General features: G+C 42.3%; 1 protein-coding gene across 1 annotated transcript in view; it reads left to right on the top strand.

The window, feature by feature from the left end:
* Window positions 1-11,087, top strand: part of SYNPO2L (synaptopodin 2 like) — a 45,512-nt gene extending 34,425 nt beyond the window's left edge. Inside the window, exon 4 of the mRNA XM_060769182.2 lies at window positions 6,761-11,087. Within this exon, the coding sequence (XP_060625165.2) occupies window positions 6,761-9,048 (2,288 nt within the window). The 3' untranslated portion in view covers window positions 9,049-11,087. The remainder of the gene's footprint in view (window positions 1-6,760) is intronic.
* Window positions 11,088-24,008: the final 12,921 nt, after the last annotated feature.

The raw sequence follows: 24,008 nt of genomic DNA, 5'->3' as shown, positions 1-24,008 counted from the left end.
TGTGATTACCCTTCCACTAAACATTAGACAAACCTTTATATGATTTGGACACCTTTTTCTGGAATTAAATAATATCTGTATATCATCTTATAATTTTTCCCACTGTTCCATTTGAATTGTATATCCAATATTCTGTACTCACTTAACCACACAATCCGTTGCTTGTTCATCCTCCATTTCCATGTTCAACAACAATGTGTACATCTTTGGAATCAAATGTTCCTCATCTGTACATCACTGTGTTTCAAATTTCAATTTAATCTATTCAAAGCCATATGTTTTCCTATCTGTCTTAAACCTCTCAGTATTTTCTATATGAGTAGCCATATACATTATAGCCTTCCCTATCTAATTATTTGTTTTCATTCTATGTTGCCCACCTCCCACCCCCAAAATATGATAATATTCATGGGCAATTTCATTTTGTACCAATTACTTATCCTTAACATTGGGCATGTAACAAATTGGTTTTTAAAACCAGCATTTGCCTGTCATCCAAAACTTCTAATCAGAACACTCTAATTATACAGTAGCCTCTTTTTCTCTTTCAAATGACTTTGAAGGAGGAATTTCTGATCTTTACAGCCACAGGTTTACCACATGTCCGCTAGTCTTTCATATCACAGTAGGGATATCTTTCCATTGCAGAATTGCACAATTTCAATGGCATTAATAATAATAATAATATTTTTATTTTGTATCAAAAGCATTGCATAATTAAGTATTAAACTGATAAAATAGAGGAAGCATAAGTGACTAAGTAATTTAATAATAATAATTTAATAATAATAATAATAATGAACTAGGCTCAAGCAGAAGGACTTGGGACAAGAATCATAGTCATGCTCTCCAGAGGAACACCCATAGGAATGCTCATTTCTCCACATCAATGAAAAAAACACTGGTGAATTTGACAGATCCCATCCTACATGTTTTTGAGCACCTTCTCCCGTTTTCAAGCGCTTCAGGAGTTTAGAAGATGATTTATCCCTGTCTCCTCTTCTCCCCCATTTCTACACACTTCAACCACATTTAGAGGATGAAATGCTATGGGTGACATAAGGAAGTCAAGAAATGACGTGTGATGGGCTCAGTGGCACTTTCTTCTCAAAATTGATTAGACATGTGTAGCAACGAGAAGAAGACTTTCAGGCTCATTGCATAGATCCACTTTAAATCCGATTTCTGCCTCCTGCAGAATTCTGGATTTGTAGTTTAGTGAGGTCCAGGACCTCTCTGGCTGAGCAGTGTAAACCCCCCTCCCTAACCTACAACCCCCAAATTCTGCAAGAGGCAGAAACTGCATTTAAAGTGGATCCATGCTCTAGTGTGATGAGGTCCTTAGTCTGATGATGTCCTAGACCTCTTTTCTTGCCCAATAACATCAAGAGAAGTCTTTTTGTTCTTATTTAAATGCTATGCCATTAGTCAAAACTGGTAATGTCTGGGAGAAATTTAACATTTGAGACAAAACATTCATTTTATAACAATTCTAGCATGCAATAAAAAGGAACAGCTGGGTCTCTCTTTTGTAGTGGTCCTCAACCTGTGGGTCCCCAGATGTTTTGGCCTTCAACTCCCAGAAATCCTAACAGCTGGTAAACTGGCTGGAATTTCAGTGAGTTGTAGGCCAAAACACTTGGGGACCCACAGATTGAGAACCACTGCTCTGTTGCTTAGCTGGTAAATACCCATCTGATCATGTTACTTTCTTGATAGTTTCACATGATAGGACCAATGCCAATTCATAGTTATCCCACAAGATAAATATTTCTTGCTTGACTACAGCTATTCTGTCAATGGCAGCTATTGGGGGAATTAACCTGAAATCATGAAAAACAATAATTTTCTTTGCACTCTAGTAATAGTCAAATTTTTGATATTTTCTTATGCTCTCCTGATGTTTTAAATCAAAGAAATTGCAGTCCACAAATGGGAAATAAATCACTTTTTTATTTCAATAGGACAATTCCAGATGTGATATGGTAGTATATTTATTTATTCATTCACCATTACTAAAGCAACATGTGCCTGATTTTAGTATCAAATATGTATGAAGGCGAGAGGAGAGGGATCATTCCAACCTGCACCATCCCTCACTTCACCCAGGGAAGTGAAGCAGGTTGTGAGATTTGGATCCATGCTATGAAATACAGTAGAGTCTCACTTATCCAACATAAACAGGCTGGCAGAATGTTGGATAAGCGAAAATGTTATTATGATATTATGATATTATAGTTATATATTTATATTACATGTAATATTACTAATAATATTACGATATAGTGGTATGGTGCAATATAGCAATGTTTAATGCTGATATTGTACTATGCTAATAATAAAATATATTGTATATAATATATACCATATAAGCCGCTCTGAGTCCCCTTTGGGGTGAGAAGGGCGGCATATAAATGTTATGAATAAATAAATAAATGTTGGATAATAAGGAGGGAAGAATAGTAGAGGCCAAGATGAAGTACTTTGGCCACATCATGACAAGAAAGGAAAGCTTAGAGAAGACAATGATGCTGGGGGAAATGGAAGGAAAAAGGAAGAGGGGCCGACCAAGGGCAAAATGGATGGATGGCAGAGGCAGACAAGGTAATTTTCAACAGTAAGCAAACAGTATTTTGCCACCACCCCCCCCCCCCCCCAACCAATCACTGATATATATTTTCTGTTCGTCATGGGAGTTCTGTGTACCATATTTGGTTCAATTCCATCATTGGTGGAGTTCAGAATGCTCTTTGATTTTAGGTGAACTATACATCCCAGTAACTACAACTCACATATGTCAAGGTCTATTTTCCCCCAAGAGCGCCTCAAGAGCGCCCCTGGGCAAAATCAACTATACTGCAAATGCTTACTTTGTGTAATGGGTTGAGCCGCCCCTGATGGATGGCATCCTTGAAGTGACTGGATTGACCTTGAAGGAGCTGGGGGTGGTGACGACCGACAGGGAGCTCTGGCGTGGATTGGTCCATGAAGTCACAAAGAGTCGGAAACGACTGAATGAATGAACAACGACGACAACAATAAAGAGGAATTAAGGAAAAAAACTATTAAACATCAAATTATGTTATGATTTTACAAATTAAGCACCAAAACATCATGTTTTACAACAAACTGACAGAAAAAGCAGTTCAATACATGGTAACGTTATGTAATAATTACTGTATTTATGAATTTAGCACCAAAACATCACAATGTATTGAAACAGCTGTGGATCCGGGCGGGAGGCAGACTGCACTAGATAATACAGAATGTTGGATGAGCGAAGGTTGGATAAGCGGGACTCTACTGTAGTGATTTGCACCCATAAAGCATGGAGTTGTACAGCCGAAAAGAGGAAGCATCATCTCCCTCAGCGATGCACACATTTTCCTGTTAAAATTAGATCCTTAATCCTCTCCCCAATTTAGGCTTAATGGCAGACATGTGAAAAACATATGCTTAGATGCATAAAATATGTATATCATGTATATGTATATCATGCTTTGTGTAAATGTAGCAGCTGGGATGGAGGCTGTTGAGTGATCTGCATCGTTTTGGGAAAATGACCCTGACGTTACACTTTATAAATGACTGTGTCAGAAAAGTGTCATGTGTGAAACATTCCTCAGGGTTAGAAAAGAGCACCATGTGTTGTCTATCATGCATTCATCCTCAGTGGCTCGGAGAGTCACCCCTTCTGTTCACAAGCATGGAAACATTTGTGGTGTGGGACAGGTCTTATTTTAAACTCCAGCTATGAGCGGAGGATAGAGAGTGGAACAAGTGTTTGACAGTTGACAATGTCCATCACACACTTTCGTGATGATGGAGGGGTTAAAAATAGAGAGTGTTACCTCACGGTTCCCAGCAGCAATGTCCTGCTAGTGGAGACAAAAGAGACGCTTTAAAAGAGCAGTGGAGTTGCAACCAAAGGGCCTGCCTGGCTGTTTGAAGGTTTTGGTTCTGCTCCAGAAGGGAGCTGCTCTATTCCTCTTCTCTGCCTCTTTATGGATAGCTGTGAGTTAAAAGGGATACGCAGCATGCCCTTCTCTCCTGGACTGGATGGTGCTTTCAAGAGCTTGGACCAACCATATGCAGGTACCATTTTCCTTTTGAGCACAAAACTTTAGCAAAGCTCTTCGTCGTGACAATCCCTTTTTTCAGAAGCCAGCTTGTACAGGCTTTGTATTATTTTCAGATGGGTTATATAATAAGGCAGGAAGCAGAACGTATTGTTTTAGAGCAAAATGGATTTTAGATTTTGGACAATTGGAAGTTGAACAAGGGGAATAAGTATGAAAAGGGTGTGTTAAACCTTCTCCATGTTGACATGACTCTACACTTTTAGGTGGGGATGTTTTAGACCGGGGTCCTCAAACTTTTTAAACAGAGGGCTAGGTCAGAATCCCCAAAATTGTTGGAGGACTGGATTGTAATTTGAAAAAAACATGAATGAATTCCTATTCACACTGCACATATCTTATTTGTAGTGCAAAACAACACTTAAAAACAATACAATACTTAAAATGAAGAACAATTTCCACAAATATAAACTTATTAGTATTTCAGTGGGATGTGTGGGCCTGCTTTTGGCTGATGAGATAGGATTGCTGGTGTTGTTGTTGTTGTTGTTGTTGTTGTTGTTGTGTGCTTTCAAGTAGTTTCAGACTTAGGTTGACTCTGAGCGAGGGCCGGGTAAATGACCTTGGAGGGCCACATTCGACCCCCGGGCCTTAGTTTGAGGACCCCTGTTTTAGACAGACAAGAGGAAGTACAATGTATTGTCAAAGGCTTTCATGGCTGGAATCACTGGGTTGTTGTAGGTTTTTCGGGCTATATGGCCATAGCCATAGAAGCATTCTCTCCTGACGTTTTGCCTGCATCTATGGCAAGCATCCTCAGAGGTTGTGAGATCTGAGGAAGTACATTTTCCAAAACTGAGTAATCAGTTGAAGGAAACCACTACCACCAAATGTAATATACATAAAAATGAAGGGAAGCTTCATGTTGAAAAAGTGCCGCTGAATACCCATCACTGGTATCTTGACGCCCGCAGCATCCTCTCCACGAAGATGATCCAAGTACTGTAAAGGTGGGAAGCTGCCATCCCTTCCTCAAAGCTTGTCTTTCAGCAAGATAGATGGAATTACAGCCAGAAACTTTAAATTCTATAAATCATTTCTTGGAACTTTTGTTTTATTCTTTGTTTCATTGATTGACATTTTTACCATAACCTAAGCTAACAAAAGCAATGGGCAGAGATAGATAAACAATAGTGAACAGGAAAGCTCTACTTGCCTGGAGTCTATGCAGTACAGCATGCACATAGATGGCAAAAAGCTTGGAGTCAACACTTTCTGGATGGATGTATTTTAAGAAGTGATGCAGAGGCCTGTTAGTACCTCCCTTTGTTTCTATTTCCTATAAAAATTGTATGTATCTTAATGCCCTTCCACACAACCATATAACCCAGAATATCAAGGCAGAAAATCCCACAATATCTGCTTTGAGCTGTGTTATATGAGTCCACATTGCCAATATATATATATATATATATATATATATATATATATATATATCACTGTTGTTAACTGATAAATCTACTACTACTACTACTACTAATAATAATAATAATAATAATAATAATAATAATAATAATTTATTTATACCCCGCCACCATCTCCCCAAGGGGACTCAGGGCGGCTTACATGAGGCCAAGCCCAACTTAAACTTATTACATGTATAATTTTCTTGCATTTGTCAAGTTTGCTATTCCCATGGCAGTTCTTCAGATTGTAGAGGATGTTTTTGCCAGCATATAAATGGAAATTGACAACAATACAGAAAGAAAAGGCAGGGAATAGTTCTGATGTTTGAGGAATCATATGCTTCTCAGTGGCTTCCATAGCCGTCACCTTCCCAGTTTGTCTTGGGTTTCTGTGCACTCCTGACCCCTTCCTCCATTTTCACTCCCTCCTTCTGCATGCTGAGGTAGATGACACAAAAGAAAATGAGGTAGGAATGAGGTAGTATAGATCTGAGGAAAACTGGACAAGACCAGTATTTCAGATGAGTGGTCGATCACAACTACTTATGCTTCTTAAAACTGAATAAATGAATAATTACAAAATAAACACTGGCATAGCACAACAGCAGACTGGTTGAGTTGGATTTTTTTTCTGTCTGACAAACTGTGGCTTTATTCCACCTGCAGAAAGCATTTCCCTCCTCAAATGATGAGGAGCATCTTGAATACCATTCCACCATCAGGAGTTGTATTCATGTCTGCTTTTCTAGGCTGGACCTGCAAATCACACGTAATTGTTTTGGGACTACCACAGGCAAAGTGGAATTTTTACTTCAATGTTTGTAAAGTCCTGCTCACATTGAGAAAGGCTAGGAGGATCTTATAACAGTCTAGTCCAGTGGTTCTCAACCTGTGGGTCCCCAGGTGTTTTGGCCTACAACTCCCAGAAATCCCAGCCAGTTTACCAGCTGTTAGGATTTCTGGGAGTTGAAGGCCAAAAACATCTGGGGACCCCAGGTTGAGAACCACTGGTCTAGTCTAAAGTGCCTTGTCTTCCCTCACTAGCAGAATGCATGGTACAACCCCAGGGATGGCTAACAGGAAGGTGAAGAGCCCCAGTAAGAGGCTCTTCTACCATGTGTATACTCAAAAATGACAATGAAAATATACACTATGCTTTCCAACTGCACTTCCAGCTGCAGAGTACTGACTGTGTTTCTTTCTTGTTCTGTGCAGAGCTTCATCGGAGTGAGAGCATGCAAGAAAAGAACATGAAAGAAGCCAAAACCAAGTGCCGAACCATTGCATCTCTGTTGACAGATGCACCCAACCCGCATTCCAAGGGTGTCCTGATGTTCAAAAAGCGCAGACAGAGGGCCAAGAAGTACACCCTTGTCAGTTTTGGGAGTGTTGATGAAGACCGTTGCTATGATGAAGAGGATGGTGTCTTTCCAACCAGTGAGTCTGAATTTGATGAGGAAGGCTTCTCTGATGCCAGGAGCTTAACAAACCATTCAGACTGGGACACATCTTACCTCGATATTGAGAAGCCGAAAGGGGATCCTGCACATGAGCAGGACCAACCACAACAGGTCCTCAGTGAAGCCTCAGGCAGGGGAGCCCAGTTGTTTGAGCAGCAGAGGCAGAAAGCTGGTAAGCATACTGTGGAGAAAGTCCCTAACCAGAAGTTGGAGGAACAACCCCCAGCCTCTGTTGTTCTGCCAACTCACAGAGTGGGGGGTGAGGAAGGCCCTATACCACAGAGGGCAGAAAAGGCTCCACTGAGCGTCCATTTAGAATCTGTGCAAGTCTCCAGCCAGCTGCCATCCCCTAGCCCTGCTCAACTCCAGTCTCCCTCTGGCATCTTTGGAGGAAGTGCCCACATTTCTCCAGGTACCCCAAGCCTCTTCAACCGATCTGCCCGTCCTTTCACACCTGGGTTCATTGGACAGCGCCCTGTAACATCTTCAGTTGTGTTTAGACCATCAGTGCCAAAGAAAAGCAGTGAGAGTTTGAGTGAACAGAGAACATCCACGTCTCCTTTCTTTCCTGGCTCTACAGTGTTTTCCCCCACACCATCGGCAATGCAGTCTAATGGGCCAGCAAGTACATCTGTATCTCTGTATATCCCAACAACCCCCTCACCGATGCAGCCAACAGGAATTGGGAATACAGCAGAAGCTAAACCACTTTCCAACACAGCCAGAACCTCCACAGCTTCCATTTATCTTTCAGCTCCTTCTAAGCCAGCTCCAGGTGTGGTCGCTGCTACATCCCCACCATCTTTGCCTTCACAAACCCAGGATACAACTGCTTCCACGTTGTATCTTAGCCCCACCACACAGCCTTGCCCCACCATTGCACCTGCTATTCCACGGCCTGCCTCTGAGCCCTTTGCCTCCAGAGAGCAGAGGGTCTCATTACCAGCTCCCAGAACTGGAATCTTGCAGGAAGCCCGTCGACGGAGCAGCAAGAAGCCCATGTTCAAAACTGTGGAAGAAAAGAAAAAGAATTCTCCTAATCCAGAGTTACTGTCTCTCGTGCAGAACCTGGATGAAAAGCCCAAGGGAGACCATCATGGGGCAGGATTTGAGTCTGGGCCTGAAGAAGATGTCCTCAGTTTGGGAGCAGAAGCCTGCAACTTCATGCAGGCTTCAGGCCGGAGGTTCAAGACCCCACCTCCAGTAGCACCTAAACCTCAGCCATCACAGGCTGCAGGAGGACTGGTGAATGGCATGTCTCCTTTGAAGGGGAAAGGCGCAGAGCTTTTTGCAAAGCGACAGAGTCGCATGGACAGATTTGTAGTGGAGGCAGCACCATCCTCAGCCTCAAAGCCCAGAACCCCATCCCCAGCTCCTTCCCTGCCTTCCTCTTGGAAGTACTCCCCAAATATCCGTGCTCCGCCCCCCATAGCTTACAACCCACTGCATTCCCCATTTTACCCATTGGCAGCCAGCAAATCTCAAGGAATCAAGGCAGAGAGCAAAGTGAAAAAGCCACCTAGTCAGAAGTCAGGAATCAAGGCCATTGACTTCATGAGACATCAGCCATACCAGCTAAATTCTGCCATGTTTTGTTTTGGGGAGACTCCAAGCTCTGGAGGTGGTGCTCAGTCGGGAACAGCCCAGAGGGGCCAGCAGTCCAGCTTATCATTCACTCCAGCCAAGCAAGCACCTGTGAAAACTGCGAGGACCTATGAGATCCGTCGCTTCTCCACCCCTGCCCCAATGCCAGTTTCAAATAGCTTGGCCCCTACCGTTCTGGCTCCCCGTTCTGCCACTACCTTGGATGAGCCGGTGTGGAGGACAGAAATGACCTCCACTTCCGCTCCTGTCTCCCCTGGGCCCTTTCAAGTGGCTCCCCCCCATTACCAAAGCTCTCCCGAACTCAGTGATGCATACAGAGTAGCCTCTCCCAGTCGTCCCACCTCATCCTCCAGTTTCCAGGTAGCCAGGCCTAGATTCTCAGCAGCCCAAACTGGGATGCAAGCGCATGTGTGGAGACCAGGCTCTAGTCATCATTGAAAAAAAAGAGCTGATTCTCCTGTCTCTACCACAGGACCTCTCCTCACCTATCACTCTTTGGGTGTACACATAAAATTCCCAACCTCCCAGTTAACATCTAAAAAGTGTAAGTGCAGCAATCAGGTTAAAAATAATTCCTGGGTCTTACAAGTATACTCACCAGAGTGGTTGGATTGGCTGTAGTTTATTGCTGAGTGTCAGCTTGATGGCAATCCCAACCTCACTTCTCAGAATGTGAGAAGTTACCCACAGGCACAAGGTACATATTTCAAAGAAGTAGTGACTTTTGAGTCTCTTTCCCCTTTTTAAAATTGATTTCTGGAAATCAGGACAGTGAAACCAACAGGTAATAAAGCTCTTAGGGAACAAAGAGCCTTCCTTCATGAATTCCTCTCTCCCCAACCCTCCTCCCTTTGGACATGCATCATTTCCAAGGGATTCAACAGTTCATAAGGAGAGGGAGGGGACAGCAGGGATATACAAAACTTTCTTATTTATATAGAGGGATACATTCAGTGATAAGGCCATAAGCATCCCAATCAACAGCACTATGATGTAGCGTATGTAAGTGCCTTTTATCTCTGAAGTACTATAGAAACAGCACCTTCCTCACATCCCCAAATCCCTCCCTTAAAGCTTGAGTGCCATGGGAGGAGTGGTAAGGAACTGGCAAGCCAGTGAAAGAAAAACAACAAAACAATGTAGCTGAAATCCCTTGATTATCCTCAGCATCAGTTTGCTGTAACCTGTAGGTTCATGGATTGCACCAGTGGCTTTGAAACAATGGTGGGTGTTCGGAAATTTGTTGTGCCAAGAGGTGATCAGTATGGCAAGCTGACCTCCTGCAGCACTGCATCCTAAGGTGGCCTTTCATATCATGCTGAATGTTGGTATGGTACAACAGACTTAGACTTTGCCTAATCTGAATCAAAGGCAGAGATTCATCATGTACCCCAAAGCCAAGGCAAAATAGTAAACAACATAGGTCAGTGTGTGGATACAGGAAATGCATTTTGCATTTGCTGAGAAGAATGAACCAATTTTTGCTGGTGTCCTTGGATTGCATCATCATCCACACCTTTGCATTTTGAGGCAAATATGAATGTGACTAATGCAGTTTTCCTGAAGACCATGCTTCAGAATTCTTTGTAAAGCATAGTGATCCCAATAGTTACATCTGATAGAAAGTTTGGAAGCTACTGAACCATTTAAGAGCACACGTGATGATTTCATAGTTAAGTAAATAGGGCAGGAGGTCCAAATTCTTCTTCTGAAAGGAAACATTAGGGATGCGCACTTGCGTAGAATCACTATTCATTTCTGTTTGCTTGTTTAGGAAGCACCCAGATCTGTTTTCCAGTGCCTCCCGAAAACGATTGCGCTGCCAAATGAGATTTTTGTTCAGCTTCTGAAAAACTGTTCTTTTTGGCCCATTAGCAGCAACAAGGTTAAGAAAGCATCCATTATTGGGAGGGAGGGGAGGCTTTCCATAAGCTCCTCTTCCATATCCTTCTTTAAGACTTGGATTTTAAAAGCGTAAAAGTTACCACTCTTTCATAATCCTTTCCTTTTGTAGAGGAGAAGACCGGGTTTAATGCTTCTAAAAGTTGTTCTATTCTAGAGGAGAGGCAGGATGCAGCTTGGCTTTGTGGCTTCTGCGGTGCCGGGTCCGTCTCCCCGAGAGAGAGGCTGAGAGAGGGAGGGATGGGGAACTCCTTGGCTGCACATTTCAAGGAGGCCCGGGGAAGGAAGAACCAATGACCTGAAGTTCAGTCAAGCTAGCAATATCATGTGGTCACAAAAGCAGAGGGAGAGCTAGATATCAGCTCCCACTTGCTTTTGTGTCGAGCTGATTTTCGTACTGAGAGGGTACTTCCTGTTCCGTGCTTCCGAAGGTGATGAAAGGAACAAAAGAATGGATAAAATGGGAGAAATTCCCAATCCACTTTGAGCAGCTGGACCAGTGACTGTATATGATTACTAAGGCCAAAACGCAGTTTGATGTAACAAGGAATAAAGTGGCACAGATTTAACAAGTAGCTCAAGCTCTTGACCTTCAAATATAGTCAGGAGACACTTAGCCCCTATCTCTTACTGCAGGAAAAAAATGACTTTTGCCTAGAACAGGGGCTAAATGGTCCTTTTGTGAATGTATCAGAGGAAATACTGCATGTTTAGATAGCCTTCATATGAAAGGAAGACCTAAGTATGGACCAGTGAAATTTCAGATGGAACAGGTGCGATTGGTTAGGAAAGTTAAGTGGGAGGGATATATGAGCAAGTACATAAAGACTTTGAAAACCAATGGAAAGGAATTTGCATTCACACATCTACTATTTAAATCAACCTGTAATAAGTCATGTTGCTATTCGCAAGTGAAAGGAGGGAAGGCAATTTAGGCCCGTCTTTTATAGACTCTCCTAATTCAATAGAAAATAGTAGGGAAGGAGAAAAATGAAGAGATGTTTTATATCCATATGAAATGTTGGTGGCATTGGAGTGAAGACTGATACAAATCATAGGGCAAAGGCCTCCCACTGTTGTGTATTGAGATTCCTCAGAGTCATTCATCCCCCTCACCACCACCCACACACAATTGTAATCCCTGTAAGATCTTTGTTTTCTCTCCAGATAACTTTACATGTCTCAATGTGGCTTCTTTATTACAAGCTCATTTGCATGGAGGGAGGGATGTCAATAGATGATACGTATCTGTCCCCTTTCAAAAACATATTAATTGATCAATCAATATATAATGGCAGAGTAATTTATTTAATATACTGCAGTATACCATATGAGGTCACAGTAAGTCAACAGGTGACCTGAAAGCGCACACAAAGTGCATAAGTTATCTCTACCTAAAGTGGAAATTGGCTGTCTTATCATGGTTATTGATCTGGGAAAATTAATGCTTTATTGTTTGTATAGATATGAAATGACTACTGTTTACTCTGTGCACATGGAAGCAGAGAAAGATATGGTAATTTTTTTCATGGTCTTAAGACAAAAGCATTTGTGCCATTTCATCTCCATGCATCATATTTCTGTTTCTGTCAGCAATAGAGCACTCACATTCTCAAACTCCATACTAGTTATAGAAGAAAATTGCAAGCCTGCCAATGCAAGATTTAACACACAAACATATATACATACACCAGATGCCCAGAAGCCAATCAAAATTCCAGTGTCTGCCACATACCTACAAAGTTATGTGGAAAATACGCTAAATTCTAGCATGCATAATTTATCAAACCAGCAGCTTTTCCAGGAGTTATGACAGACTGTCCCAGAAATCACAATTAGCTAAACAACTAGACTTCAGTTGAACAGTTGGGGTGTGAATTGACCTGATTTCAGAAACTTCACATGCGTTAAAATCAAAAGATTTGGGAGATACCTCTGTGTGTGCGTATGTATCTTCGCACCATTCTTCATATTATAGTTCAGGTGTAGACAGAGTCTGTGGGGATGGGTAGGGGGGATGGTTTGATTGTTTTGGGAGAACTTATCTGTGATATAGTGACCCTTTGTAATGACCGAGGGTACATCTACACCACCATATAATCCAGTTTCTGAGTCCAGGTTATCTGTTTTGAACTGGATTATATGAGTCGACACTGCCATATAATCTAATTCAAAGTAGATAATCTAGATTGAGAAACTGGATTATATGGATGGGGCCAGAGAAAAAAGAGTGTGGAAAGGACATTTATGGGGGGGGGGGGGGGAGGGGGACCTGTTAGTTGTGGCTCAAAATGCAGAAAGCAGAAGAATGAGTGCAGAAATTAAACAGGTCACAGTCTGAGGGGTAAAAGAAAACCCATTCCTGTTTAAGAATGAAACTGATGAAATATCATATCCTTTTTCATATCCAGATTTTATACAGTCAATTAGATTATCTAGATTATCTAGCACTTGGTCTCTCACTGTCCTGATGATCTCACACAGGTAAACAACCTCATCATACTGGCAGCTGTAGTCACCACACATGGTGAATCTGGTTGTGCCCGACAGGATGCGAGGGGAACCCATTGCCCCACGCCACACATTGCCCAGCTTCCTCCCACCTCATATCATGGGGGGAAGCATCCACTGCTCAGCTCCCCCCTGTTGATTTCTATGTAACATGGGAAGCATACAACGGTTCACCTTCCCTTTTGCAATGGAGCCCTGCCAGAAGCAGCTCTACATCATGGCGGGCTCCGTTGCAAAAAGAAAAGTGAACCAGTGTACGCCGCCAAAAAGTATCCCTTCTGATGAGGTTGCTAGAAGGAGTATTAGTCACTGGGACCCACTTCCTAGGACTTCTGTGATGCTGAAAAGTAATTCCCAGCTACTGACTGCAAAGGGTCTCTCTGTGTTCGTGTGTATGTGTGTCTGCAGTATGGCAGGTGTGGCACAGAGACACAGAAACACCATGTAGGATTTGAAGGGAAAAAATCCCTTGTACTGGAAAAGTTTATTTCAAACATCAAACGTGTGGGCCAACTCTGAAAACATGGTACTCAGAACCATAAAAATGTATGTGCTTTGCTTTATATTTGTCTGTAGTAAGAACAGGTATGAAATTGTGATGTAGGATGGCCACCATGGAAGAAGGGTGAACACAGAATCAGGCTACAGACTAGAGGAAAGGATCTGGTGAATCTTGCTGGGAAGTGTTCAAAGTGACCACAACTAAAGCAGTCTATGATATATCCAGAGTCCAGTTCAATCACTCAATAAGCAATACCAGGAACTCAAACACAGAATAAAGTTGAAAGGCTTAGGAGAAGATTTTGGAAGTTTTCCATCATTCTCAAAGTGACGTGATTCTACTGGAAACCACATCAGAGAAACCTGTGTCGTTCTTTCTCAGATCTTTTGTCATCGTTTATAGTTGTGATTGGCACCTCTCCTGCTTGTGTTATTAGTGTTTTACACCCAGAATTAGCCAACAAGAAGATCCTTTCACATGAAAGGCTGTACTGGAAAAATTATAAACTTGTTTTGTTCTTTTCATCATATTCTTGTTTTACTTTGGAGTTAAAAGGTCACTTTACAACTGCTTGTGCTAAGGAATAAATTTCTGATATGCACTTTAAGTGTTGCCTTCAGCGCTTCCTAATTTTTCATTCCTGGGTGATTCCAAACATTTTTGTGCTTGACCGGTGCCATTATATTCAGATGAAATGAGTCTTTCATTGCAGAATTTTAAAAAAATACACATGGATAGATGCATGTTAATTATTTGGAGAAGATACAGTTTAGGTAGCACACATATAGTCTATTTAACATGACCTCCTACTTCTTAAAGGAGCATAGGCAAATATCATATAAGCAAGAACTTTCCCAAATTGTGTTATTTGGGATGCAAAGACTAAAAAGTGGAAAGAGAAACTCGCACATAATTTGTATAATTTACTCCATAAAATGTGAGAAAATTATTTTTCATTGGTCATCTTGCATCTTTATTTACTGCCATGACTTTTCATCATCACACAATATTAATTGCTTCTGGCCTAGGTCATGCCAATGATGCTGAATATTCACACACTTTTCTCTCTGTTATTGTAACAAGACTAAGGACCTCATCAGACGGGCGTAGGGCTCTGTTTCCATATGCTGTGGAAACAGAGCCCATGGAGATCATCACATGATGTAAGCGCATTTCCAGTGGGACTCTATGGAGCTCCTCTTCCGCAGTGCATGAAAATGTAGCCCTGTCTTCAAGAGTCAGAAGCTACCTGACTCCAAACAGCCTTAAGATGTGAGAAGTGGGGAAAAGACAGGTAAGGATGTGGGCTGGCTGGCCATCCCTCAGACAGGGAAAGCCAGAAAGGAACAGAGTAAGATGGTTCCCTTCTCTTTCCCCCATTTCCACCCGCTCTGTCTGATGAAGTCCTATGTCTTATTCTTCAGCTGTTCAACATTTGTCCACCTTCTGAAATTCTTCATATTCCATCTGCTCCTACATATTCCTGGAAATCTTTTTCAGAACACAGAAAATAAGATTCTTCTATCTTTTCCCTGACTATCATTTCACAAGATATGGTGAGCCTTTGGAATAACCCCTGAGGGGCAGGATAGATATCGTGTAGATATAAACCTGAAGCTCTTAAATTAAAGAAAACAAAACAGCTGAGTATTCCAGAGTTGAGAGGAGTAATTGTATTATATGGTATCTATGCTGCCATATAATGCAGTTTCAGGATGCAGATTAATTACATTGAAATTAATTATATGACAATGTAGACTCATATATACAGCTTTAGGACTTCATCATACTTGTCTAAATCAGCAGCCTAGGATGCTTCCATGCCATCTTCAGGATGGAGCCCTATGCAGGATATCACACAATGTCATGTGACTTCCAGCGGAGGCTCCATCCCCAACTGGGGTAGAAGCGTTGTTCGATGCTTCCCCCAGAACACGGGGCCTCTCGACGAGGGCAACGCTTTCCCCATATAATGCTGCACGCAGGGTGACACTGCCCCTCTCTTATGTCATGGAGGCCAGGTGATGTGGGACACTTCTAAGTGCATCAAATTGGATTATATGACCATATAATGCATTCAGTCTGTATTATAATGGAAAGGTAGGTGGGGTCTAAGAGTCATTTAGGGTTTTTTTTCTTACAGCAGATTTATCATTTCCTACTAAGCTGCTAATAGCCCTGCAGAGCGGAAGGAGAGAGGCGAGCCAATCTTTTCCCTTTTACTGGTCTAATGACATCAGGGAGGCAATTTCAGTAAGAAAAAATGGTGTAGAAAAAAAGGATAGGAATCATTTTGCACATTTGCCTGGGAGTAATTGCATTAAACCTAATGAGAATTCCATGCAATCAGACAAAATTGTACTGTATGTAAGTTTAAACATATCCACCCACATGCATTTTGATTGTTCTGCATTGGTCCAATATTATTATAGGGAAAATACTGATACATGTCACTATGGGCTCTTCCGTACTTCAGTATCAGGTTCACTTTGGACCTGATGTTTAGGGAAGTATATTTAGAATTCTCAACCAGGCAACACTTCTGCCCTATTGTTGTTGTGGGTCAGCAGGCAATTTTTGGAGGGCTATGCCATTGCTTTCCTCTGAAGCTGAAAGAATCTGATTTGCACAAGGTCACCTAGTAGGTTTCCATGGCTTAGCAAGGATTTGACTTCTGGGCTCTCAGGGCACATTTACACTGACCTCCTAGGTTGATGTGATGTAGGATCAGCCCTAGGGTGGTTTAACATGGAGGAAGGCTGACTTAATATGACTTTCCCCTGGGTTAAGCTAACTCAGGAGAAAACCCGAATCTCGAGCCAGGATTTGGGTTGTCCCCCAAGTTAGGAACACTCAAGATAGCTGGGTTGGTTCCTTAATAGAACTGGTAACAGCTATTTTGATAGCCATCCTGCACTTCCTCAGACCCAGGCAGCCCAGAGACACGGGATGGCATCCTCCCCCCCCCCCCGCCCATTATTATGGCTGATCAGTTGCAACACTCCCGTCTACATTGTAATCAGTTTGGCAACCATCCACCATACCACCAGTTCCCTAAGAAGATTGGGTGGGGAAATCGGGGGTTTCCCCTCCCTCTTTTAACCCCCTTAGCAACATCTGCCATATACCCCAGGATCTATGTAGATAAGGGACATCAGATCGAGTCTGCTTTAATGGTCAACGTGGTCTACTCTCAGAGGGTTGTCTAAGCCCTATGAGGAGCATCTTAAAGAGCTGGGCATGTTTAGCCTGAAGAAGAGAAGGCTGAGAGGAGACATGATAGCCATGAATAAATATGTGAGAGGAAGTGATAGGGAGGAGGGAGCAAACTTGTATTCTGCTGCCCTGGAGACTAGGACACGGAACAATGGCTTCAAACTACAAGAAAGGAGATTCCACCTGAACATGAGGAAGAACTTCCTGACTGTGAGAGCTGTTCAGCAGTGTAACTCTCTGCCCCGGAGTGTGATGGAAGCTCCTTCTTTGGAAGATTTTAAACAGAGACTGGATGGCCATCTGTCAGGGGTGCTTTGAATGCAATTTTTCTGCTTCTTGGCAGGGGGTTGGACTGGATGGCCCATGAGATCTCTTCCAACTCCATGATTCTATGATTCTATGGGACTGAATAGCATGTTTGGCAGGATGGTTTTGGACAAAAGGCCAACTGCATAATCCCAAACATAAATGGAAGGTCATTTTAAAAAATCAAACTAAAAATTGACTGTGAAAAGTCATTTTCTGCTATCCTGCACTGATTGGGCCCACTGGATGGCAGAGTCCTTCCGCACAGGCACAGCCGCAGGAGAAATAAGGCACACATGCACTTGGCCACTAGATGTCATAACTGGGCTGCCTAATGCTAGTCGGACTTTAGCATTCACCTGCTACAGTGATAAATTGGAAGGATTTAAAATATTATGGCAGTCTTATGAAATCCTCTCTTCCTAATCTCCTCCTGGTGTCCCCCTCTGGACATCAAACCACATCTGGCAACCACTCTGTGCCACACTATCTGAAGGAATGCAAGCTGAACACTGATGGTGTATTTGGGGATCGGGACCTTGAGGAAGTCAGTTTGGTTGCCCTTGCTTTCTGCTGTGCCGCAACACTTTCAATTGACAGAATAGGGCCCCTTCCCCACAGCTGAATAAAATCCCACATTATCTGCTTTGAACTGGAATATATGGCAGTGTGGAGTCAGATAATCCAGTTCAACGCAGATATTATGAGATTTTCTATCTTGATATTCCGGGCTATATTTATTTATTTATTTGCCGTATTTATATACCACCTTTCTCGGCCTGAAGGCGACTCGAGGCGGTTTACAGTTGGCACAATTCAATGCCCCCAACAATACAAAATACAATTAAAACATTTAGCATGAATATAAAAACCATACAAAACCAATACAACCAATACAATCAATAAGAACATGAATCCTCAGCGTCTCATTACTGAAATCATTATTCAATCGCATTGTCTAGTCGCTGTATGATTGTGTGGAAAGGCTCTAAGTAGCTTTGATTTTCTTTGCTGCGATTGTCACCTATGAAGGTGAGATATTGTTGGAGTTGGTAAATGTAAATAAGCAGAGAAGCAGAAGGTTTACCACAGTTTCTGAATCAAAATAAATCCTGCAGTAAAATAAAGTGTCACTCATAGAATCATACAGTTGGAAGAGACCTCATGGGCCATCCAGACCAACTCCCTGCCAAGAAGCAGGAAAATTGCATTCAAAGCACCCCTGATAGATGGCCATCCAGCCTCTGTTTAAAAGCTTCCAAAGAAGGAGCCTCTACCACACTCTGAGGCAGAGAGTTCCACTGCTGAACAGCTCTCACAGTCAGGAAGTTCTTCCTAATGTTCAGATGGAATCTCCTTTCTTGTAGTTTGAAGCCATTGTTCCGCGTCCTAGTCTCCAGGGCAGCAGAAAACAAGTTTGCTCCCTCCTCCCTATGCCTTCCTCTTACACATTTATACATGGCTATAATGTCTCCTCTCAGCCTTCCCTTCTTCAAGCTAAACAGCTCTTTAAGCCACTCCTCATAGGGCTTGTTCTCCAGACCCTTGATCATTTTAGTCACCCTCCTTTGGACACATTCCAGCTTGTCAACATCTCCCTTCAATTTCACTGCCCAGAATTGGACACAGTATTCCAGGTGTGGTCTAACCAAGGCAGAATAGAGGGGGAGCATGACTTCCCTAGATCTAGACACTAGACTCCTATTGATGCAGGCCAAAATACCATTGGCTTTTTTTTTTTGCCGCCACATCACATTGTTGGCTCATGCTTGTGTAGCAAGTAACAGTATCTTTACTTGTTCAAGAGTTCAAATAGGACAACAGTATATACAGCAGTCTCTTTGAATTCATGCAGGGAACAGAGGGAATAAAACAGTCATTTTAAATAGTTTCTAAATATGCCTCATGCCTTAAAATGATCAAGCTTCAAGATAGTTGGCAGCCAGCACTCTCTTCACTGTCCAAGATGAGAATGGCAGTTAAAACCATTATTTCTTGATTTAAAGCATTGACTTGCTGGCTGATATCCGAACAGAGGATAGTCCGGAGATGTTCATGCCTTGGTCCTTTCTTTACTGGCTGCTACTTCCCAGCAGATGACAGGTGGTGAAATACCGGTTAAACAGTATAATTTCTCTAGTGGTGTTGGGCATAGACATCCTGTGACAATGTGGCATTAAGGGCCACGGCCACTGTTTTAACATGGTGAGATGTATTTCACACTGGGAATGCGTATTCAGCAGCAGAATAGCAAAGCACAAGGGCAGATGTCTTCACTATGTCTGGTTGTGATCACCAGGTTGTGCCTGTCAGCTTCTGTATGTTATTTTTGGCACCAATTTTTTGCTTGATATTCAAGCAGTGCTTCTTGTAAGTCAGAGCACGGTCCAGAGTAATGCCTAGTGTTCCAGTGGGATTCCTTCCCAGGTAATCCTCAGAGCTCAAGGTGCTTGTCTGTTCTTCAGATGAAAAGCACAGATGAAAAGTATGATAGTAGCTTTTGTGGCTGCCCTAAAGGACCTTAGGAAAAGCATTTCTTTGAGACAATTAAGTTTATGGGTTGTTGTAGGTTTTTTCGGGCTATATGGCCATGTTCTAGAGGCATTCTCTCCTGACGTTTTGCCTGCATCTATGGCAAGCATCCTCAGAGGTAGTGAGGTCTGTTGGAACTAGGAAAATGGGTTTATATATCTGTGGAAAGACCAGCGTGGGACAAAGGACTCTTGTCTGCTGAAGCTAGGTGCGAATGTTTTAACTGACCACCTTGATTAGCATTTGATAGCCTGGCAGTGCCTGGAGCAATCTTTTGTTGAGATGTGATTAGATGTGAGGTGATTATGTTTATCTCCCTCCTCCCCCCCCCCCCCACTCTCTCTCTCTATACTAATTTCATTCCATTTATCTCCTGAAACTGAAGACACTGTACATTATTTTCATCACCCTTACTTTTACCCTTACAACAATCATGCAATTAGGTTAAAGAGGCTGCAATTGGCTCATGCAGAAGACTTAAGCTTTATAGGGAAGCTGGGATTTTAACCAGATAATGCCACAGAATCTTAAAACTGCAGAGTCGAAAGGAATCCCTGGGATCATATAGTCCCATCTACTGGCAAAGCCATAATCCACAGCTAGATGTGTCTCATTTTCTGTTTAATCTTGTCTTCAGATATTATGGTATAGAGCTAGGAAAACTGCAAAAAACTCTGAATACTGTTGAGGTCTTACTTTTTGTTATGCTTGAGGGAATTAGAATTCTGCAACTGCGAAACATTCATATTCAGCAGAGGGCTAGTATTGCATTACTATGTAGCAGAGCCAGGAAAGTGTCCAAGGTACATTGGGTTATGATGTGCAGTGGTGCACACTGGCATCGTGTCTCTTTCGCGTCCCACTACACAGCTTCACAATTCAGTAAAATGGTTCCTTAGCTCTTCTGTTACATAGCTAGGTATTCCTCAAGTTCTGTAACCTAACAAATCATATAGGATTCAGGGGAAGGTGAATAAATTGAGCTGGAATACACTACCGTCTTTGGGCCTTCTGCAGATTGCTCACTGAATGTCACTGTTGCCGGAATTTTTGTTTTTGTTTTAGAGCACTACCTGGCAAAGTGGTTTAATAGAAATTGGGGTTTGGGGGGACGGGGGACGGTGGTGCAGCAGATTAAACCACTGAGCTGCTGAACTTGCTGATTGGAAGGTTGATGGTTCGAATCCATGGAGTGGGGTGAGCTCCCGCTGCTAGCCCCAGCTTCTGCCAAGCTAGTAGTTCGAAAACATGCACGTTGGAGTAGATCAATAGGTACCACCCCAGTGGGAACGTAACAGTGTTCCATGCAGTCATGCCAGCCACATGACCTAGGATATGTCTACGGACAATGCCGGCTCTTTGGCTTAGAAATAATGAGCACCACCCCCGAGTTGGACTCGATTAGACTTAATGTCAGGGGAAAACCTATACCTAAAAAACAAAGAGAATGGCGAGAGGAATAGATATTCTATAAAATCTAACCAAATCTGAAATTCAGGCTACTTTAATAGTTGTCAAAATGTTTTGATATGGTTAAAATGGACTGTTGATGCACACCCAAAAATTGGATTTTCATCAAGGCAGAAGATTATAAATCATGTAATGAATGATTGCAGATTTTATTTTTACAGACAAATGCATTGCTAAGTTAGCTGAAACCAATACTTTTATGTTGTAATTAGTGAGAACACAACTTTGTGTGATTGTCAATCCTGTGAATCAAGAATATAAACTTATCTGTATTGCTGTTTTGAAATCCTGGAAAGCCAAATGATAAGAAAAGAGTTTCTGGGCTGTTGTAGATTTTTTCGGGCTATATGGCCATGGTCTAGAGGCATTCTCTCCTGACGTTTCTCCGGCATCTATGGCAAGCATCCTCAGAAGTAGTGAAGTCTGTTGGAACTAGGAAAAAGGGTTTATATATCTGTGAATGACCAGGGTGAGACAAAGGACTTTTGTCTGCTGGAGCTAGGTGTGAATGTTTCAACTGACCACCTTGATTAACATATAATGGCCTGACAGTTTCTGAAAGAGTTTCTGTACACCACCAAAGATTGTCCATAGCTGCAATACAAATAGCTCCCATCTTATATGGTGTCATTCACTGCTTTCTGTTGTCCCAATGTAGGCTTCCCAGTAATAAATACATAAATCAGAAGTCTATGTTATGATCACAGCCAAAAGAGTACAATAGTAATCCAGTTAGCCATGATCGTAATCCAAATCCTGCAAGAATGTGAGCTAACACAAATGTTTAGGCTGAGTGTGCCTTTGGATGTATGAAGAAGTGCCAAGAATCCTGCACAATATACTTTTCTAAAAAGTTGCTTGCACCAATGACATTAAGTCCAATATCACGGAGAAGCTGACAAAGCCTGGCCTCTGAAACACACACAAAACTTTAACTGCTGGAGATCTTCAAGCAGAGTGCCACACACAACCCACAACGTGTGTTCCCTCGAGGTTTGTATATATAGGCAGGGAGAGTGAAAATAGCTTCTGCTGGCCTGGGGAGGGTACATAGAGATTCATATGCAGAGTGGCAGGGTTACTGGATCACCTTTCATAATGAGAGAAGCCAAAAGCAGAATTCAGAAAGTGATGCAGGGGCATGAATGCAACTCTACTGAAATGCATGGCTTAAGAGAAGAGTCTCTCACAATGCAGCCAATGCTGAGAGAAATTGTCAAAGCCTAAACATGTTACAATAGTAGACTACAAATTGTAATCTAAAAAGGTGACTTCTCCTACCTTTGGATATTAGTGTGAAACACAACCAAGCCTTTGGATTGTTGGTGCTCTTCTCAGTATTACACCAAACCAGAACTTAGCCGGAATATTATACATTTCATGTGGAAGACAAATTCCCTATTCAGACATTTGCAGTGGAGTTTTACTCACTCTTGTAGGAACGCCATGTGTATCCAAAAAAATTTTATTTTCAAATAATGATAGGTAATTATAAGTATTTTAAAAATGTTTTGTCATAATATTCACTGTAATATTTTGTCTGCAAAAATAATGCCTCCAGACTCATTTGCCCAAGACCTTTGGAAGGCATTAAGTTAGAGACTGCCGTTTTCTTCTCGGTGGTGACCCCCCGCCTGTGGAATTCGCTCCCCAGCTAAATTAGATCGGCGTCCTCCCTCCTTTCTTCCAGGAGATAACTGAAGACATGGTTGTGGAACCAGGCTTTTGGCTAATGGGCTTAACAGCACCTGAACACTGAATTGGACCATACAATTGTTATAATTGAAATGGCTTTACGACTGTATGACTAATGTTTGTTTTAATCTATTGTATTCTATGATTTTATCTTGTTATTACAATTGTAATTATTGCAGCATTGAATTGTTGCCATTGTTAGTTGCTCTGAGTCCCCCTGTAGGAATGAGAAGAGCGGGGTAGAAATGTTGTAAATAAATAAATAAAATAAATGACAATGTGTGTGTATGTGTTTAATGAATGCTTACCTTTATTTTACACTAGCCTGGGTACCCAAAGGTGCCCAGGTTATCTGAAAAAGGCACTGCTTGTTTGGTGGTGTTAGGTCATATCATTAAGTTAATTAGTAACGCTATTTATTAGGAAAAAGCCAAAATGCGATTTCATTAGAAAATTTATAATGATGTGGGTGAACTACAATTCCCAGAATTGTGTTTCAATCCTCCCCAAACCGGGCTCGTATGCACAGTTGGCCATACTTTGTGTGTGTCCCAAGTTTGGTCCAGATCTGTCATCGGCTGGGTTCAGTGCTCTCTGGATAAGGGTGAACTACAATTCCCATATGCCAAGGGCAGTCACCCTTAAGTAAGTAGGGATCGCCTACTTACTTAGGCAATCCCTCGTTGGCCGAGTAGGATAGTCTTCCAGGATCAGAATTCTTGTGAGTTTGTAGGTAGCTGTGGAGCCCTATTCTTGATCTGCAGTATTTACAGTTGGCCTCAGTCTCCCAAACCCCACCAGTCTGTTCAGTTGCTGATCAATTACTCTGTGTTTTCTGTGTGCCATAGGAAAAGGTAGGAAAGGGTTAAGGGAGAGGCAGTGGGCAGGGTCATGCAAATTCCACACAAGGAACCCTGGGATACCTGCCTGTAGTGGAGGAAACACGTCAAATCCAGGATGAAATTCCTCCCCAAATTAAAGCATTTCTTGGGTGATGGGCCATAGTGTTTGGAGAGGATATTAGTAGCGTATGGGCTACATGTTCATGACGCTCGCTCTAACCTGCAGTGCCAGTTGAGGGAGTGCCTTTGGAGGCTACTCAGCACTTGGAAGTATAGCCTGTTTGTGGAGGTTGGAGTCTGTATGTGTAACTGGACACCTTGTTGGCCGAGTAGGATAGTCTTCCAGGACCAGAATTCTTGTGAGTTTGTAGGTGGCTGTGGAGCCTTATTCTTAATCTGCATCTTTTTCCACAGTGAGGGCA

Source organism: Anolis sagrei, chromosome 3 (genome assembly GCF_037176765.1).
Source record: "Anolis sagrei isolate rAnoSag1 chromosome 3, rAnoSag1.mat, whole genome shotgun sequence".
Classification (NCBI taxonomy): Eukaryota; Metazoa; Chordata; class Lepidosauria; order Squamata; family Dactyloidae; genus Anolis; species Anolis sagrei.
The sequence above is the reverse complement of the archived record's forward strand: the minus strand, read 5'-3'. Positions and strand labels throughout refer to the sequence as shown.